The 21093-nt window shown below is 43.2% G+C and overlaps 1 protein-coding gene across 1 annotated transcript in view; it reads left to right on the top strand.

Moving 5' to 3' along the window:
* The window catches only part of raver2 (ribonucleoprotein, PTB-binding 2), a 78625-nt gene extending 61908 nt beyond the window's left edge, over positions 1–16717 (top strand). Inside the window, exons 6-16 of the mRNA XM_041936062.1 lie at positions 1922–2042; positions 5602–5684; positions 5777–5875; positions 6668–6779; positions 8908–9254; positions 10821–10929; positions 11609–11790; positions 12548–12658; positions 12971–13072; positions 14154–14372; positions 16451–16717. Coding sequence (XP_041791996.1) covers positions 1922–2042; positions 5602–5684; positions 5777–5875; positions 6668–6779; positions 8908–9254; positions 10821–10929; positions 11609–11790; positions 12548–12658; positions 12971–13072; positions 14154–14372; positions 16451–16591 — 1626 coding nt within the window. The 3' untranslated portion in view covers positions 16592–16717. The remainder of the gene's footprint in view (positions 1–1921; positions 2043–5601; positions 5685–5776; positions 5876–6667; positions 6780–8907; positions 9255–10820; positions 10930–11608; positions 11791–12547; positions 12659–12970; positions 13073–14153; positions 14373–16450) is intronic.
* Positions 16718–21093: the final 4376 nt, after the last annotated feature.

Raw genomic sequence — 21093 nt, 5'->3', positions numbered from 1 at the left:
GAAGTCATGCCGTAGCTCAGGGGCAGACGAGGAGGAAATATCACCACCCTGCTAATGTCGTTTTAAATAGCCGTGTCTTTGGGCCAGCCAGCGAGCACTGCCGGCACACTGTCAGCACTGAGGAGGATCTACAAGGGCTGCTCCATTCGATTTGACGCAGCCTAATTCAACAGGATTTCATTTGAGTCGGCTGAATTAAATTTCGCAGCATGATGGGTGATTGCATTCGTATTTGGGAACGAGCGTTACTGTATGTCTTTCGATTAAAAGTGAGTCAGCAGACATCTGTTTAGTTCCAGGAAATCCAGCGCATGTCAAATGAAATATAAGCTTTGCTATTAACGGGGGAAACACACACAGAGTAAAACTGGCCTTTCATGTGCACTGAGAAGAGAATTATAAAGAGCGTGGAGCTGCAGCATGTTGAAACACTGTAAATGCAAAACAGAGAGCAACTAAAACCTGGGCACAAAACAAGCAGGCGCAAACAACAAGTAAGTGAGCTGTGCTAAATAGGTACATGCCGTAGGCTGACTGGTGCAAGGTACAGCTGCAAGTTGTACACTAGTTACTCTAGTAGCAGTGGCACAGACACATTTTTGCTCTTCCTACTTAGGACACAGCAACATTTTCAAACACCTCAGCTTCCTGGAAGATGATGGTCAACACACAAACCATTCGCCGGCTTCAGTTCCAGCATAGACCCTTTATTGGTCAGACCTGCTATACTTCTCATTGTCCACGTCTTTAAAAACGGTCAATCAAAACGGTCACTTTGCATTGGAAGTACCTGCAAATCTCCAACATTCTTGTGCATGATATATTTGTACATTGTGTGTAAGTCAGTCACAAGAGACAGGATCAAAGCTTTAAGTGCTGCACCTTGAGCACAGATCAGTTTTAAATGGCATTTTTGACGTGGAGATACGTCCAAGCTATGTGCGCTACATTACTTTGGTACAAATGGAAACTGGTCTAATCCTGAAATTAGAGTGCTGTATGGAATCTGGGTCCATCTGGCGTATTAAATATGGTCCTTGTTTTGCTGTACTCCCTGGTTTCAGGTTTGTGGGACTCAGGATTCAGCGATATTTCATTTTAAGTCTGATGACAGTTGTTGGGGTGTTTGCTTAGGTTGCCAGGCCACTGTCAATCAAATCCCATCCACCCACACAGTCCTTTATGAAGTACATCAGCTGATTTTACTTTTGAGCATTTCACTCCTAATAAATAAAACTGAACAATGATTTTTCTCATCTTAACTCTGATTGTTGAGAATTGTCTAACGTATGTATTTTTATTAGAAACACAAAGTGTTTTGAAGGGCTTAAGAGTGATGCTTGCTTTTCTCTTGCGATTGATCTGCACACTGTACAATGAAATTTCATATGTAAGATTGTCACAAGGTTGTTTTGTTTGTGTCTCTACTCGCAGTGTGATTTCTTTTCTTCACACCTCCAGGTTGCAGCAGATTGCCACAACTTTTACAGAAAAAATGTCTCAGGCTTTTTTCTAAACATGTTGACATATAAAATTGACAGAGAACTTATGATTTCATCTCTGAGAGGTGGCCTCTACTTTTTCTCAAGTTTCTACTGAAACTTTTTCCTCTGAACATTTCTTCTGTCTTGTTTTTCACTTTTATTTTAACCTCTCTTTCCCCCTCTTGCTTTTTTCTGTTTCTTAAGTAGCTCTGTCCCTCTCTCTTTCTTTCTTATTTTCTTTTGTCTCCCAGATCGGCTCCCCTCTGCTGACATTGCAGACATATCCCAATGATGTAATCCAGTGTAATGGTTACTACAGCCATCAGGGACTCCTAATGACAAGATCAAAACACATACTGTACACCACACACACACACACACACAGCCTCACTTTTCTTCCTCTAACTTGTATATGTGTCTGAATTTTTATTCTCCAGATTCTGAGTAACAGGAAAGGTCTGCTACCAGAACCCAACCTAGCCCAGCTGTTGACCAGTATGACCAACCCTGCTGCCCTGCAGATCCTCATGAGACCGTACCACACTGGAAAAAGAGGAGGTACGGTTGCCAATGACAGTCAGTGCGTTTCTAACACGCATTTTCAATTTGTGCATAAAAACAGCTCAATGGGCATAGCCGAAACTCAAAGAATAACCTGAACTATCACAAAACGTTTTTCCACTTGGCTGAGGTGGAAACGTTGGTGAAAAGATACAACAAAAGTGGAATGGAAACAGACTCTAAATCATGATGTACGTGAAGCGAAGAGATGAAAAACAGAGACAAACAAAACCATCAGATCTGAGTGGAGTGATGAGGACGCTGTAACATCCTCACACGAATACATGAGGCAAACACAAATGCCACATTTCTATCACATTTTCGACTGCCACTCTTGCATCGTAGCTTTGCAGCCTCTTCTTCTGCAATGATGCAATGGCACCTGACTGGAGAGTTAGTGCTACCAAGTGTTTATCTCGAGGAGCTTAACTTCGCATGGTGAGAGTGAATGGAAATGCGGATGACTCACATTTTCTGTTGCCAGTTTTCTCTAACTTCGCTTCAAATTTGTGAAGAAAACACAGGCACATAACTGCTGAATTCAACCAAAACAGACCCAGAATCCAGATGTAAATTCATTTAAGCATCAGTGTTTTGTATGCTAGCACCACACCTTTTTCAAGCTCTGTGATTGGATGTTTTTCACCAAAATGCACCTTGTGAGTCATGCTTAACTTCTCCTTCAAAGGTTTTATGCACACAGGCTCATATCTCTTTGACTTTTAATCAAGAGCCAGATATCTTCCAATGCAGTTGTTAATCTTCTGCACTGTTAATTCAACCTTGTAGGATTTAAAGCTGATCTAAGCCATAGAAGTGCTTCAACTGTGAGTCATGTAATGTTGTCTATGGAAAAAAGAGACCATGCAGAACCTCTCTCAAAATGCTTTTTGTTTATTGTTCATGAATGTTGTCCGCAGTTGGTGCAGCTAAAAACTTTCAACTTGAAACTAGTATGTTATATGAAACTTGCATGTACGTTGCACACTTTGAATCAACTTTGAGATTTTAAAGCAAATGAATGGCCTGAACTCGTTCTTCTGAGCGTTCTTTCTGCTGCTGAGGGCCTGATGATAGTCAAATATCCACTGTATGAGTCTGTCCCGCTGCTAAGCCCTCTTATATACTGTAATCACTTTGTCGACGGCTTCATTATTTGATGAATGGCTAATCACGTATTAAAATGAAATCGTGTGACATTAGCGGAACAAATGAGAACAGGAAGGGGAGAAGATGGGAGAGGTGGGGGAGCTCTCTTAAAGAAACGCACGCACAATTAAAGTCTAAAATTAGGACCTTGATTAAATCTTAAACTTTCTCTACCTATTCTGGTGGAAGCTACCATTAGCATTGACGCTTACATTTATTATGAGGAGACCTTGTAATTCAGAAGAGTAACACACACACACGTGCACAAAGGCCAGATAAAGAGGGTGTGTACTTGTGTAGGTTGGCGATCGCCTAAAGGTGAGAAACGCCTTGTGACCAATTTGGCTGATATGGATCCCGAACAAGGAAAAGGTGTTAAATGTGTGAATGTGGGCAAACCCTACTAAATTTAGGAAGTCTATACTCGATGCTTCCGTTAAATAACACTGTAGCTTAGAAAGTCATACCATGCTAGTTAGAATCAATGCATGTCAGTCAAAACAAACTTACTTCTTCCTGTTGCCATGGTGATTCACTGAGCAAGAAGATTGATTATTCTGTATTCAAATCAAATTATTCAGCACACCATTGAAAACCACAAAAGGTGTTGAAATAGTTGTCACGCACCAACATTTGGCTGTTCTTCCCCCTCCAGACTCGATCAGCACGAACAGCAGAAGGAAGCCGTCGTTTGTTCATGACGTGATTCTTTTTGGAAGGAAAGACAACTATTATTGGTGCACAAACATGCACAGCTGTAACCATTTCATTCCAGTTCTCATCAAGCTGGTTGTCTTCATCAGAGCTCCACAGCGAGCTAAGCGCGCTTCCAGCTAAAGTTGGAAGCAGACGTTGTCCTCTGATGTTTCTAACTGAAGCAGAAATGAAAATTGGTCAACAAATTCACTAACAGTGACTACAAATGATGAGATACCATAAACAAGAGTTGTTTATAAAAATGAATTAACACAGTAAGAAAACTAGTGTCACAAAAGCGTTGTGTCATGCTGTATACTTAAATCCCTGCAGGAAGTCAGTGGCGGAGGGTAACTAAGTATATTTACTCAAGTGCTATACTTCACGGCAATTTAAGGTGCTTGTACTTGAGTATTCACATTTTCTGCTGCTTCTACTCCACTACATTTATTTGATGACTATATTTACTAGTTACTTTGCAGATTCAGATGAATAAAATACAATGTATTATTGTAGTTTATTATAAGATAAGGGAGGAAAATTCACAAGCTTGCAGTGTGTAAACTACTTAAAATCAGCTCCATCTGCTGCAACATTAACAAAATATACACATCAATCATTCATCAATAATTAGAATCCAATAATATGATGTGCTGTATTCTGAAATGGGCCATAATGAGCAGTTTAACTTGTGCTTTTTTGTATAGTAAAAGTATATTATAGTCTTTTTACACTGAGGTATTGTCACAGTTACTTAATGAACTGTTTTATTTGCAACATGTTAGCCTCTAGCAGTTATAAAAATGTGTCACACCTCACAGCGTGAGGTGTGTGGACGTCATAGGGTGTGTGACAGTAAGGCTGCTGACTGGCAGGGTGTCTGCAGGAGAAGAGGAGGGGGAGGGGTTGAGAAGACCAAACACATAAACAGATGATGCTCCATCAACAAAGGCAGTTGAGGAGCAAGTAAAAGCTGATGCTTTTTGACGGATCTGACAAAATGGTGGACATAACGATGTGAGTTAAACTCCAAAAACCTGAGCCAGTGGTTGCTACACGCACAGAACACGCTGCTGAAACTGACGGTAGACTGCAGAGACACGAGCGTCCTGTTTCACTGTGACTGCCATCTTTAGAAATGTGAAATAGTTCAGCCTGTTTCACAGCCGTGATTTTAATTCCTTTTAACTGCCTCACCAGTACATCAACACAATGAGGTTACGCATTTTGCACATACGAATACCGGCTGAATTGTGAAAAGCAGGAGCTGAATATAGAGGCCTTTTCTGTTTCTGAGGAGACTGTCAGTAGCTTTGACACATGATAAAAACTGTTTGAAGAAGTTTGAATTTTGCATTGGTTTTTTTTTTTATCAATTTCTTTATTTGTTGTTTGTTTGAGCTCCTTCTTTTCAACTGTGTCTTCAACATCAAAGTGAAATTTGAACTTGGAAAAAGTTATGAGGGAGGCAGTTTGCTTTGTGCTAACATAATATCCCAATATTGTGCTTGTTATAAAACAGAAAGCTGTGTGATTGCTTGAAATGTACTGTAAATGACTGATGGATTGGTTGTCTGACTAATAATTCTGCCTGTGCACGCCTGTTGACAAGATGATTGATTCATGCATTAGTGGATGCAGAATTTCTAAAAGAAAATCACAAAGAGAAGCCCTGACTGATGTTTTATTTGTTGTTTGTCTGTGTTGTTAGGGAAGTACGGGCGTCACACCAGCCTGCCGTTCCTCAGACCTCCTCTCACCACAGCTCTGCTCACACTGGGAAAAGCACACCAGGTCACAATAACATCACCATCTGTGTGGGATTGTTTATTGTACTGTGCGTAGAGATGTGTTTGTTACAGTGTCTATTTTCCTTTACCTTGCAGAGTGCTATGCTTGGTAATGGACTAGTCCTACAGAACCTCTTGCATATGCAGCTCGCCCAGCAGCAGCTTCTGCACATTAAAGACAAACGCATCAGCAGCGTAAGACACATGTTTGTGCTTGTGTGTGTGTGTGTTTGATCATTTGCATAGGTTAGTGATGAGAGTTAAGGTCGTAGTTTTGCCCTTACATTTTCATCCTCAGCACTTTATGCATAATGAAACCAAACAACCCTCAAATCAGGCACCTAATTGCTTCTGTTCTGCTTAAAGGATGACCTTGAGGTTTGAAATTTTCCTCCACATGTTGAGCTACATATTTTAAAATGTTCAGCATATTTGATGTTGTTTTGTGAACTGGTTGGTGAAGGCTCAGAATCCAGAGAAGGAGAATACTTTTTCCTCCGTTATTTTTTGACCCTCCACTGGCTTTAAACTCTGCATTTGCTTCGATTTTTAATTTCTTTTCCTCATCTTTTCCTGTGGCTTTCCAAATAATATGCACTTACAGTTGTATCACTGCAGAGGGGAATGTAAAATAGGAAAGTAGATACACTTATGTATATGTATGATACTTGAACAGTCGCTGCCACAGGCGAAGCTGCTGTTTTCATAACTTGCATTCATGAAACTGTGTGTGTGTGTGTGTGTGTGTGTGTGTGTGTGTGTGTGTGTGTGTGTGTGTGTGTGTGATGATGATGCGTTTCTGCCACGGTCTTGTTTCTATTACTCTGTCCCTCCTGGATTCTTGTCCCTTTCAGTACCTCATCACCTCTCTGATCTGTTCTTCCTCCTCCTCCTTCCTTTTTTCTTTGTTTAATAGTGTTTTCCTTCCACTCCTCTTTCCCCTTCTTTCTTCACATCATGTTCTCCCCTCTCCTCTCTCCTCCACAGGTCTCCAGTCTGCTCGGGGACCCGTCCAGGCTGCTGATGCAGAAAGCTTTGTCTCTGCGGCCTCCAGGCCTTGTGCCTCTGGGGAAAGGCCTCCTGGGAGACTCTCCTACAGGTGAGCAGGGCCGAGTATCAGTCCGCTCCTGTCCAATGATTTGGTGTAATTACTGCAAACTGATGAGACCTACAGTACTTCACTCTGCTGTGTTTTTGTTATGGCTGCGTTGTTTTAATTTGTTATGTTCCTGTTTGTTATTCTGTCATCTGCCATTGTAGAAACATCTGAAAGCTTTGGATTAATTGGTGCTGCGCCCAGTTTCTGTAACAGTATGTGCTGTATATTCACCTCCCACACTGCTGTAAAGCAGCACATATGACTTCCTGTAAAAGGGGCCAACTGGCACATACAGTATTGTCAGATCGAGGCTGGCAGTGGCTGTGTAGCTTCTCAGTGCAGCTCTCAAAATGAATGTGGTAACGATTTATTGCTTATAAAATGATTTAGGTTTAACCTGGACTTGATGCTTTTTCAAGTATGATCTTTAAAAGCTCATAAAACCAAGTTTCGTTTGATATTATTTTAAGCACATTTTAAGAGGTTTCTATGGCCGGCCTTGTGTAGACTGCCCTGACAGTGAGCGGGGCATTCACTGTTTTGACCAAACATGAGCATGGCACATAAACGAGGACTGCATTAAACCAAGAAACAAAACCATCAAATAGTTTTTGTTGATGTCGAAGGGAAGTAGGTGGAATAAAAGCAATTCACCCTCTCACTTCCACCAAAACCAGAGTTCTTAGATTTCCCCTCATGGTTAAATCTCGACAGCTTCCTTGTTGTGAATATGCCTCAACTCGAAGCCAAGACTCTGTTAAGACTATTAGATAAGCAGGCTGTACAGGTATGTAACTTCATATCCCAACACAAACCAACATTTTGCTTTGAAAAAGGATCTTGCATCAACCCAAGCTGAGACCACCTGTTTCAAGCAGCAGAGCGACTACATATGTCTCAGTAATATTTACGTTTTCTCAGGTGTTTCTCACTGCTGTAAAAATGACTTAGTCTTCTTACGAAGGTGTGAATTTCCTGTTTGATGTGTAGAGATATTTCTGAACAATATCTGGTCTAAGAAAGGATATAATCACAGAAGAAGCAGTGACGTCCAGGTAAAAGGATATCTGTAAATAGCCCTGAATCATGATGTGTTAGTGTCAGGTGTCAGGGTTGGCCCTCTGCACACTGCTCAATGTCTCACAGTTGTATCATTACTGTACAACGCATCCTCCAGGAGACTGCAGTGCATTTACAATTCAGATCCCCAGCTGAGAGGAGCTGTGTTGTTTTAAATGGAAATTATATATCACAGACTGTGCGTGCACAAACACAAGCAGTTGTGTGCAAGTGTGTGTGTGAACCTCTTTGGTGCTGTGTATGAGTTTGCAGTTTTGCGTGTGTGTGTGTGTGTGTGTGTAATGTGAGGCTTTTATCAGTGCATGTGTCTGCTGGGATTGTTAGCTTAAGGCTTGTTAGAGCTGATTCGTTTATTGTGCTGTGGAGGCCATTTGTCAGAGCAATATTGGATTTATAATAAGTGTGATTTTGTGTGTGTGTGTATGTGTGAGTGTTCACCTTTAGTGTGTGTGTTCAAATTTAAATGATGTGTGTTCATGCTTTTACGCCTGTGTATGTTTTTTTTTTTTGGACGTGTGTGTATGTATGTGTGTACATATTTGTGTTTATTCAGCCCTGGAGTGAGTGAATTATTGGGAGTGTGGAGCAAAGTGCCAGCCTGTAAATAAACATGATGATTTATGAGCCGTTCTCAAATATTACAACTGGCTCTGCAGAGACAGTCGGGCTGAGCTCTCAGCTTCCAGCTGTCTGAGTGATTCGTCTCTGTCCAGAGGAGACACAGACACTGATGGTCATCAGTAAAAAACATCTCATGTGTTTATCTGACATCTCTGCTCCCCTTGCTTTCATTTCCCTTCACTTTCATTTCCTTTTCTTTACGTTACTCCTTTGTGCTGTGTTTTCTGTCATTTTTGCTTTCATTGACTTTTGTTTGTTCTTGTTCCCTTTTTCTTTTCTTTCCTTCCTTTTCTCTTCACTCTTCTTTTTTCTTTGCTTCCTTTCTGTTTCCTTTCTTATCATTTCTTTCCCTTTCCTTTGATTTCTTCTCCTGGCCTTTTCCATTTTGTTTTGCTTTCTTTTCCTTCTCTGTCCTTTGCTCTTTCAGAGTTGGGCCAGGAGTCCGTGCCATCGTCTACCCACAATGCCTCAGTAGTGGTATCGGCAGCAGGTGTGATGCCGTACCTCCAGGGTCGAGCTGGAGGGGGAGAACAAAACAGCACCCATTCTATCTCCACAACCGCTTCTGCTTCCTCCTCTTCTTCCTCCTCCACCTCCTGTGACAGGCAGCCAGCTCCTCCTGGGACCATGGTGAGCTCCCACTCCCAGGGACAGAGCTACGCCTTGGGTATAAGTAACTCAGGCCTTGGCCCGCCTCCACCCAACCCTCCTGGAGGAGCGTATACCTCGACAGGCCAGCACAGCAGCTCAGATGGCTGCTCCCTGGCTGGCATGGTGAGCACAGCGAACACAAATCCACACACAGCACCGGGCTCTCTCCCCTCCACTTCTGCATCTCACACTATTCATATTCCCTTCTGAATCTCTCCATGTGTCATCAGCTGTCAGATCTAAGGCAGATTTTCCTCTCAAAATTCTTGATAAACTTTGAAGCAACAGGTCCGTGATATCAGACCGAGGTAAAGGCACAAGCAGCTTCTCATCTGTCGATTTTGATGAATGAAATGACAGCCGTCACTGTTATTTTTTCAGCTGCAGCTAGCTATCTAATTAAGCTCAGTCTAGCTTCGTGAGTTTGTTGAAAACATATTCAGCTGACTTTAATGTTTTCAGCTGACGTCATGTAAAAGGAGAATCTTGTTAAAAGAGTCCTAAATATGCACATGATGGTTAACTTACATTCATTGTATTGTGCTGAAAGACTGAGCTGCATGTCCCAGGCAAAATTTAGCATCCTTTTTAACCTGTAACCCCACACACTGTATTTACTTCATGAGATGCTCCGTGGCCTTGGAGCACCTGCTGTAAGTAGTCAGTCAGTTAGCTCTTACATTAAAGCAGACAAACTCCATTCCTTACACTTCTGATTTTGGGTTTTTGGGTTTAGAAAGAATAAAACACCACCTTCCAAACACTTTGAATGCTGAGTGTCACTCTACTACAGCCCCATGCACCACTGCAACAGGTGGAGAAATCTAAGCTCAGCAGACCAGCTTTGCCTACGAATAGTTGATAAGTAACAGTTGGATGATCACGATCTCAGAGGGGTGGGACATTTTATTGACAACACAATTTTTTTTTAAAATTAACAAAAACAGTTTCATCAGTAATGTAAAGAATTGTTTGCTGCACTCTCACACTGCTCTCTCTCTACCTTTCTCCTTTGGATGGGTATTTATTCCTAAATTAACCTCATCAGGTCTCAATTTACAAAACACAGGAACACAAGCATTAAGTGATCGTATTTAAACAGCCTCAGTCTCTCAAGGGCTGCTCCTTTGGGAAATTCCCATAGTGCACTTCTGTCTCAGCCTTATTTACTGATGCAGTAAGAGGCCCTCTGTCTGCCTCTCTGTCTGCCCAGCCTGTCTACCTGCCCCATGCCTTTACTGCCTGTTCACCTGTATGCCTTTCTGCATATTCTGAGTACTCGTCTGTCTCTTTGGCTAGGCCTGGTTTAAATAAAGCACCGCTAAGCTAACATCATCATCCACAATAATTCAGTGTACAGAGATAATCATAGCACTGAAGTTCTTTGGGGAACTGATTGCAGTCCCTGCGCTGTCTCCTCTAAAGCCTCTTTAATGGAGGGAAAGTGTAATTAACAGAGAGTACAATCCTCCCAGGTTTCCACAGCCTCTTCAGCACTTCAACAGAATCTTTGCAGCATTAAAAACCTGATGTTGAAGTTTGTTGTTGGTGTGGCTGAGGTAAGATTTTACAGTAATGCAGCTGGCAGCACAGGTCACAGCATTGTTTGTGCAACCTTAGATGTGATCCAGGTCCAAGTTGTGAAAGGATTCAAAGTACTGCACCATCTGAATGTGTTCCTGTCTTTAGGTGAGCAGTGGTCAGAGCTCTCTGTTGGGCGATCCGCCTAAAGAAGTCAGACTTCCCTCCAATCCTTACCTGAACCTGGCCAGTGTGATGCCAGGGGTGGTTCTGCAAGGTGAGCACAAAAACACACAACAAATGGAGATATTAACCCATCCAACTGTATGTGCAAGCAGCTCCATTAAGGTGGCTCTTTGCTAACAGCACATCAGTTTCTCTGTGTTGAGCCTTATAAAGAGCTCACTGTATTAATACGATGAGAATCACTTTGTTGAAGTTGGTTGATGATTTTTTTCCATGTTGGCTCATGTGCAAACTCTTTCACCTTTATTAATACAAATAGGACTATATGAGTCTTGTGAAATATTACTCCTCTGACTATCAAAGACTAAGTGCCTGTAGTGATCTGATGCTTTTGACATGGAACTATTCCTTTAAAGCCCTCCTGGAGTATATTCACTCATCCAGCGTTGGCATGTATGTTCAGTATATTAAACACCTGTAGTTTCTCCACAGCAGAGACTGGCTGACTGAGGATTGTTTGGTACATAAGGGAGATACAGATCAACTTTGAGGAAGGGGATCATGCTCCACGAGTGGTTAACTGTTGTTCATCTAAACAGACTGCAGCTGTCGTGAAGGAGCGAGCTACAAAGTTTCCACAGCCAAGTCTCAAGAGCACGAGTAGATAGATGTCTGTCGGAATAATCCTTTGAGACGTTCTGCAATGTTAGTGCCTCTTAGTGTTGACCCACAATGCTGTCTAACTCACGGTTCCCTCCTCTGCTGCTCAGGATCAGTGGGGAGTAAAGCCCAAGGGGGACAGGCTGGCTCCGGAGTGTACGGCACCTCGGTCGCTCCTGTCGTCTCCCAAGGCTCCGGCTCCTTCTCCCACAGCGCGACGGCTACAACCACAGCTCCATACAGCACTGATACCTCCACTGACTACAGCCAATACAACCAGGCCTACACACAGGTACTGCAGCACAGACAGACTCGCTGCACAGGCACGGAAATGAAGAAATATGGTGATATATGCACGGATGTGAGTGTTAAATCAGCATAAACTGCGAGAGAGAGGGATGGTGGCTGAGTAGATGATTGGTGGATGGATACATAATGAGCGCGGCAGTGACAGAGTGAGCTGTATCTACAGGAGGCAGGGAGGTGGGTGAGGATGAGGATGGGTTTGGATATTTGGACAGACAGAATGAGAGTGGATTTGGCAGCGAGCGCTGTGCCTTTCCATCTGTCTCTACTCCTTTCCTCTCTCTCAACACTCTGAACAAGTCATGAATCCTCCCCGCTGGCTGTTTGTCTGCATCTCTTCCTTCCTTTGTTTTCTTTCTCAGTCACTCTGTTCCTCTCGTCGCAGTTTTCCCTCCTCCAGCAGCAAGTGGCATATCTGATATTTGCAGCACGATACAAACCCAATTTTAAATGTTAATTACAATCTAATCATCCAAACAAATGAATCATGATGAGATAACCAATAAAACGGTCGGTTTAATTTGTCTGGAGAGACCAGACAAACGAGGGGAACAGGGGGAGAGCCGTCGGCAGGAACAATAGTTAATGAATGACAAAGAAAGAAAGAAGGAGGCAAAAAATCAGCAAAGACAAGAAAATTACTGAGCAAACATTCATCTGTCTGCTCGAGTCGCTCTTCACCTGATGTTTACTGACGTCTGTGTGTGTGTGTGTGTGTGCGTGTGTGCGTGTGCGCGCCATAGGAAGCCATGCAGCAGTGGTACCAGCACTATCAAGCAGCACAAGCTCACACCTACAACACGGCTGCTCCACAGGACGGCACGGCCACAGACTACAACAAGGAGCACACGCAGGTAACACACTCACGTGCAACTGTGCTGGTTTTAATGTGTGCAGTCATCACACATCATATTGGGACACTTCAGGTCACAGAAAACAGGATCCTCTGGGGGTGAGGGCAGCTCAGAATGTGTTCTCATTGATAGACAGTGTGCAGATAAATGGGAAGAAAACATTGAAAATGATGCAGACGGTCCAAAAATTCATCCGGGTCACTAAAATATTACCAGTTAAACCTGCAGAGTGTTAGTGACACAGATAAACTCCTGAGTGATCAATCAACCCTAACCTTGGAGCATTTGTGAAATAACTGTCTTGTGTTCCAGGCTCCACCAGTGTCGACCTATGGGGATTACAGTTCCTACATGCAGGCTGTCACTCAGTACTACTCCCAGCCTGCAACAGCCAACCAGGCCTATGCCAGCAAGGTACACACAGCGAACACACACACACACACACAAATGCCAAAATGTCCGCCCTCCCGTAGTCTGTACTCAAATCACACTCAAATACTCGCTCATACAGAGCATATGCAGGCTTCAGGTAAGCTAAAGAGCCCAGCATGTGCCGGGGCCAATATCCACATGAAATGAGCCAACCAAGAGGCACGACACCGACATCTTTCACAGGCTGAAAATTATTAGTTGGAGAAGATGAATCACTAATTCATTGACACAAGTTATTAGTTCCAGCGAACCATTTGCTAATTATGCCGCACAAATTATCAGAAGATTTGATCGATGATGCCTGACGGGCTCCACGCAAAACAGAGGCTCTTTGAAACCCAGCTTGAATATGTGAGTCGAACAGCATGTTGTCCTGCATACGCAGTGTAAATGAGCTGGAGCAGCAGCCCTCAGAGCAGCATGCTGGTATTTACATTCGGTTTGTCTGCATGTTTATTTGGAGAGAGTGACCTCCCTATGAGACACCGATACCCCTGTTAGAGGGAACGTATCACTCTGCACCCAGCAGCTGATAGCAGACATCTCCACCCACCCTGAGCAGCCAGGTCCAGGCTCATCTGCTGCTGGACGCTGTACGGGTGCGTGTGAAGCTTTTGTCTTAAGATGTAGCCATTGATCTCATTCATGGCACAGTTACACTCCGGTCTACTGACCTCACTGGAGGAGTTGATGTCTTGGAGAAAATGATACGATGGAGTTTTTGACACCAAGCTTCTTCCTGGCATTTAACTGACCTAAAAATATGCTGACACGGCTTTGTAGCATTTTGTTTTGGCTGGTTGTCCTCAGGGAAAAGAACAGGCCTATACAGCAGCAGACGAGCGAGTGATCGTCTGTAGACGTCGGTCTATCTCATAATAGCCACTAGGAGGCAGAATGGTTAACATGAATGAATTAATAGAGAGGAGAATGTGTATAATCATGAGGCGCTTTCAACAACAATATGCCACCTAACAAAAAAATGGACCCTAAAATGTAACGTGCAGCCTTAAAGCAGTCAACCATGTGTTGCTCAGTGTGTGTTTGTGTGTGTGTCTTCCAGGAGGTAGATGTGTGTAAGCCTCTAGGTGTCTCTCTGCACGCGGTCAGTAACGGCGCGGCGCCTCCACCGGCCGTCCTACCAGCCGCTGCCGTGCTCCCAGCGTACAGCACCCTGCCTTTAATGCCCGGCTTCCTCGGGGCGCCACACCCAGCGGCAGCCGCGCCAAGCCCCGTCACGCACACACACACCGCCGCCACTGACTGGAACACCTACTACTATGTGAGTAGAGAAAATGCATGCTCTGAAGCAGGATGTGACACTTTAAATACACCTGTGAGTGAAGCTTTTTCCATTTCTTCCTTTTTTCTCAAGTGAGCACACTTGAGTGAAATCCAAACATTTCGTATCGCAGCTAACTACTTCATTGTTTCAACTGTAGCTTCTGATATTAGTGGGCAGAAGTAGCTGTTGACAGTGGGGAGCTGAGGGAGCGGATCACTGCTCAGCCGGTTGAAATCAAAGTAATCATTTATAATAACCAGTACTGGATGGATTTATGTGTCCTAACAAGCCAAAACATTAGAATAAATGTTAGTACAGATCTTACATATCTGTAACTCTATAGCGGATGAGAGGTCAGTTAAACACTGTTTGTATTACAAATGAGACACTGAGACTGTAGCTGCTTCACAATGAAAGAACCACAGAAAGAGGTTTGTCAGTGAAGGGATTTTCATGTGAAGCAGCGACAGGAAGCATCACTTAAATGCATCACTAGCTGCTGTTGTTGCATTACTACCTGAAATGGTGAATAGGGTTTGATTTGCCTCTGCTGCAGAGAGATAATTAGATAAAAAGATTATAGTTGGAGGCCTTGATGTGTGGTGTTTCCTGTTTTCATCGGTGTATTTAACCATATTTTAAGAAGATGTCTTACTGCGTATGTCGTATCGGTACATCAGCAGAGTGTGAGAGGATGAACGGGCTAAGAGAGCAGAAACAGCTTTTTTTCTGCCACACGTAGTTCTGATCATTTGTTCAGACTTTCCACTCATGTCCACTTGTTTTACAGTGAATTACTGGATAATGTGACCTGTGCACGGGTCTAAAAATGACCCTGAGCTTAAACTGCCCACGACTCTCCGACACATGCAACTGCTAGCAAGGAGAAAGAAAGTGGTTTGTTTTCAGGGTTCATGGGCCACGATGTTTTTTGCGAGACGTGGCTGCAGAGCTGCAGTACACCCTCACAGTTTAAGGCTGTGAAATCAATTGAGAGAAGAGGAGGAAAGGACTCTGAGAGCTCGATGACGTTAGCAGACAGGATCCAGACGCCTGAGCTGAGCCTCGTCTCTACAAAGATTTACATTTGTTTGTGCAGACGGCCTCTGCGGCCCATCCTCACTGCATCACACTGTTAAACCTAAAGCACACACAAACACAGGATGTTTGCACTGTCGTCAAATTCCACAACTAGTCGTGTTTTTTTTTCAGTTTATCTTCAGTTTTTCAGTTTAAGGTGTCGATCAGTGTAGTGTTGAAAACAGACTGGAGATGTTCAATTTCTTCTGTGTTTCAGGGATCTTTTCATGTTTACTGTAAGCATGCACTCATTTCAGCTATATGCTGCACAGCAGGAAACACTGTTGGTGACCAGTTTCTTTATTAACTCTTACATTTATCAACTGTGAGTTAGTTATTTACATGAACTGAGGCATTGACTATAGACGCTCATGTAGGTGACCCACACAAGAAAACCAAGTCAACAAAAAATGAGCACAGTCCCCTGAGAAATACACCAGAAGAATTAGATTATCAGCATTAAATCCACTTAAATCCACCAAACGTCCATGTATGACCACTAAAAAAATAGTATGAGTATGAAGTATGAGGGTTTTTTCTTTCTCTCTCTCTTTATTGGCACAGTTCAGGACACAAAAATGACAATAATAACATCATAAAAGTGTCAATTTCCAAATAAAAATAACAAGTGAAAATATTGAATTACAAATAAATAGAAATATATAATTTCATCAAAAAACGTATGTCACTGAGTTTTGTAACTGCAATAAAACAGAGACACATAATATAACACAAACAATATAAAGCAGTGCATTTAGTTTTATACAAAATAAAATGTTTTGGATTCTTCTCTGCTAGAACACATGATATAGAACAAGCTTAAATTTTAAGGTGTCTGAAGGTATAACACTGTTTCCTGTTTGGTTCGATTAAATGAAATAATATGCCGTCGCCACGGCAGCTGATCTTGTGCCTTTAGCATGTGAGACATTTGTGAACCTTCGAGTGCTATAACACAGTTTCTTCAACTCTAACCCTCATTCCTGTCCCCTCAGAACCAGACAAGGGGCCACAAGCGGGAGTACCCTCAATTGGCGGTGCAGGAAGTGACATCATCAGACGGCGCATACATCGGGCAGCACTCCCAAGGCCTGGGAGGGCAGTACGCTGACTACTTTAAAAGGAAGAGGCTCTAGTATGAACCAAACCACCTTAAAGCCTAAAGCTTATGGAGGGAGGCACACGCAGCGCCTGCTGGATGTCACAGCTCCCTCTAGTGGCCTTTCTGTGGCGGCCATTGTGCATCCCTACCGTAGGTATTGAGTTTGATAGAATTTTGGGTTGCAAATGGCTCAAGTGAAAGTAAGCCATAGTGCTCTTTGATCCCGGCACTTATGTGCACACACACACACACACATATGCGCACACACACACACACACACAGACACAAACATGGTGTTGCTTTCGTCCTGTTCAAGCCTTAACTCTTTAACTTAAACCGTTGTTCCTCAGTGTGTCAACTGTACTTAACTAATATTACCTTGTACATTTTTTCTAATATAATGTAAACTTAAGTATGCTGTATCTGTACGTATAAGCTGCTTTTGTATTGGCAGCCAGGCGGCCTGTCTGCCTGCTGAAACTGTCTTAGGACCCTCTCCGTCTCCTTTCAAAAGACAAAACGTGGCGTCTGTCGTCGCACACTCCCGCTTTGATTAATCAGCCCAGCTGACACCTGTTTGTTCCCGCTTCTCTTCCTTTTATCGCCCCGGCTCCTCTTTTATATCTCCCTGCGGAGAATTAGAGTGCGTGTGTGTTCGTGTGCGTTGACTTGCTGTTTCTGTAGGAAGCGTCAGCCATTTCAATCCCAAGGTTTGGGAGCACATCAGGAAAAAAAGGGCCGAAACCAATCAAAGCCCTTAATTGTGGTGACTTACAATAGCTTCCCTCGATGAATGGACCTTTCACAGAAAGACTGGACAGAGACTCTAAGGCTGCTGTAAATACAGTGTGTAATACAGAATATATAAAGCCATGCGTAACAGACAATATCTTATTTAATGGACATTTCCCAGCTCTGTTGTGAGAGAATTGTACAACATGGATGAAAGGAAAACATTTACTACGTGTCTGATTTTTTTTTTTCAATATATGCTGTTACTTATTTGTAATATAATAATATTCCAAGGCAATTCAAGTCACTTATTAATACTGAATCGAATTGTGATGACTAATATGTAGTTGTCAGCTTTGGTTTTTAACATTTAAGCCAAATATTAGGGCACAGTCCTCTCTCTCTCCTCTTTACTGTAACACATTCAGGTGTGTTCGGGCTGAAACAGGAGCTTTACTTCCATTCCCAGCTGCCGTTACAACAGAAAGGTTTCAGACTGTAAGCGTGTCCTCAATCTATACCACATACTGACTCTGAGCTGGTTTGGGCTGTGCTCGCAGACTCCAGTCGCTCAGCATGCGTTCAGCGTTCACCCTCGTCCCTTTTCATTACAGTGTTGATGGAAAGGAAGGAGCTGCCCACAGATGATGAAATTAGTGGTTGATGGCGGTGAAGCGGCTCCAGGAACACCTCTGAAGCAATAATAATGTTGCTGTCTCTGAAGTTTAATTGGTTGATAGTCGAAAGTGGCAATTCGATGGTGCATGTTGCATCATCTCCTATAGAAATATATACAAGTACGCTGATTTTTTTTTTTTGCATACTGACTGCCAGCTACAGTTATACTGTACAGATGAGTGTATGCTGTGTAGTGTGTGGACACAGCCTTTATTGTTGAGGGACTGTATGTGTTATTGTTTTGCTCATCACATGCCTCTAATGCAGGCCAGTGCACGTGTGTTTTTTCTTCCTTTTGAAGCTTTTAGTGGAAACAGAAAAGAAAAGCAAACTATCAATGTTAATCTTTGCAGAGCTCATTTCTTTTCAGCTGCTTCCACAAAGGAGCAAAGAAATAATTCTTTATTCTGGGTAAAAAAAAAAAAATAATAATCGACTTTTTTTCTTGTTATTTGTTATTCTTGTTGTTTACCACCGCAGCTATTATTATTAGAGCAACTGAATTACACTTCATGTCCACGGGGTTCATTGGATGTTCATCACTAAGGCGACGGTTCTGTGTTTTAATGTGACATGACTTGAGGTTTGTTAGGTGCACGGGCCTCTTGTCTAACAAACTGGCAATAACTAAGGCCCCCGCTGCTGTAGGAAGACGAATGTCAGATGTTTACTCACCCTCCACACAGTATTATATGCTCCTAACAGCTCGAACGTTTGGTAAAAGCGTCTTTTTTGTTTGTTTGTTTCTTTGTATTCAACAATCTGACTCTATATCTCGGAGCAGAATATTGCTTGTGTCGCCATGGCAACCACGCTCACACACCGTGGAGCCCAATAGCAGGCGAGATCAGATAATTCGTACACCTCGGTGTCTGAGATAACAGCCGGTTGTAAACGGGGCGTTTGCCGACAAGACAGCAGCAGAGTGTGTGGCGTAATGTACGGCGGCCCGCAGGAACGCTTAGTAAGCACTAACAGAACGGCACAACATCAAACTAAGGGCAATACATCTTCCCGTCACCTCCTCGACTCTCTCGCTGTCGGCTCTTCATGTTTGCTAACTCGATGTTACTGTCGCGCCTGTCACACGTCTCGCTCTCAGTTCGGAGGGAAGCATTTTTAACGTGCAGCTGCGACAGTTTGAAGGCTGCGTTCATATTTTATGGGGGATGCGGACGAAACAAAGAAAAGGAAAAGAGCCTCAGAATGTCAAAAAGTGGGAACATTTATTCTGCTGTCGGCGTGCTCTTTGTGCCGTTGATTGCCTGCATGTGTGCACATATATTCAGCATAATGAACGTTCTCACTTTTCTGCATGCGGCGGCTCCTTCCCTTTTCCTTTTGTGTTGTCATTAACCTGACTGGGAAGCGTTTCTCTTCTCTTTTTTTGCGGATTAATGGAGGATCTGGATCTGTTTTTACTCTCACACTCATTTTCCTACACCTGCGCCTGATGTTTGCTTGAATTGTGTAGGCAGAATCTAAATTCAGGCGGTTGATGGTGTCCTGCTTTCTCCAAGCTATAGTTTATGTATATTAGGTATTAGATTAATCTTATATTTAGCTTGTAAGCCTTGTAAAAGTTCATCTGATTTTAACTTTTCTTCCTAATTTGTCCTCAAAATATCCTAAATCTTGTATTTAGCAAGCATTTTTATTTTCACTCTCCATGTATTTGAACTTTACTAACTTGTATTTGCACTCCTGTGGCTGTCTGTTTCCAGTAGGACTGTGACTTCTGCTGGCCGAGCTCGTTTGTAATGCTTTTATTTTGGTGATTTTTTTTCTTTTTCCAGCCTGCACAGTACTTTTAAAGTCACGTTCAACCTCTATTTAACCATTTTGCTTCACATAAAATGGCCAGTCTAACTCCACCCGCACACCTTACAGTTCTCAGTCTGTCGTTGCATCTGACTTCTTTTATGAACGGCCTTTAAATTGTGCTCTGTCGGACACGAGCGTCGACTTGGGTTCAGCCCATTAATGAACACAGTAACTGTCACGTTGCAGGAGGAGCGTGGAAGGAGAATTCAGTGGTCTGCGGTGCAGCCGGGACCTCGTGCTGCAGGTCATGATATCAGCTTGTAGCAGCAGCTGTGTCACACCTCTCCTCACCTTCTCTCGCGCTGCTCCAGCACAGAAACCGTCTGTTTACTCAGACTGGTTTGTTGATTTTTCTGTCTTGAAATAGCACCTGAAGCTCATTTTTGGGGAGAAGGCGTCAGATCCAGTTACTGCCTGCTAACACACACACACAGTTTGTTAGAAATGAAAGTTTGAGAGTCAGATCTACTGTCACATGACTCTCTCTCTCTCTCCATCTGCGGCTGTTTGCAGAAGCCGTCCTGCTTTTTTCCCTCTTAAGCAGCTCTTTTAATTGATTTTTTTTCTCCCTGCACACTCTACCACTCAGCTGTGGACGCAGTTTACGCCGACGTGCTCTTCTGGACCACTTGGCTGTCCGGTCTGGCCTGGAGCCACAGTTTGATTTGCTTCCCGGTGTGAGTGCTGTGCTCCCGTCCTGCTCTCACCTCCACCTCTCTATCAGCCTCTGTAATGCCTGTGTGTGTGTGTGTGTTCCTGTGTCTCGGTGGAACTGCTGAGGCAGCAGATTTCGGACAGCGCTGTCCGCTGGTCTGTTTTCCTGTCTGTCTGCTGTCCACTCCGGCTGCCACGGTGCATTCAGGTACCAAAGCCGGTGAGGCCTGAATGATTTAAGTGGCGTTGTGTCAGCTTTTTCTCAGCATCATGTCTCGCTGAAGTTTACGCAGAAGATGTTTTGACAGTCTGAGGGGACAGAATCAGGAGTTTCACTGATGCTTTGTCGCTGAGTTTTTGGGCTTTCTTCGATTTGGCCTTCACACATGAAGTTTTGGCCGTTGACATGCACACAAGAAAAAACAAAACAGACTGAGAGCAGAACAAGAAGTGTCACCCCGTTAGACACAGTCTTCCTCTTTCCAGTGGAGTCCACCCACCATCACAACCCTGACTCCAGCACAGCTGCGACTCGTAAATAAAAACAGAACGGAGTCATTTGCAAACAAACTGTGTTTACTGACAGCAGTTTTACAAAGTGTTCCTGAGCCCATGTAGTAACATCCTTTACACAATCATGTGTTTAAC

This window comes from Chelmon rostratus, chromosome 4 (genome assembly GCF_017976325.1).
Source record: "Chelmon rostratus isolate fCheRos1 chromosome 4, fCheRos1.pri, whole genome shotgun sequence".
In the NCBI taxonomy this organism is placed as follows: Eukaryota; Metazoa; Chordata; class Actinopteri; order Chaetodontiformes; family Chaetodontidae; genus Chelmon; species Chelmon rostratus.
This window is presented reverse-complemented; position numbering and strand designations above follow the sequence as displayed.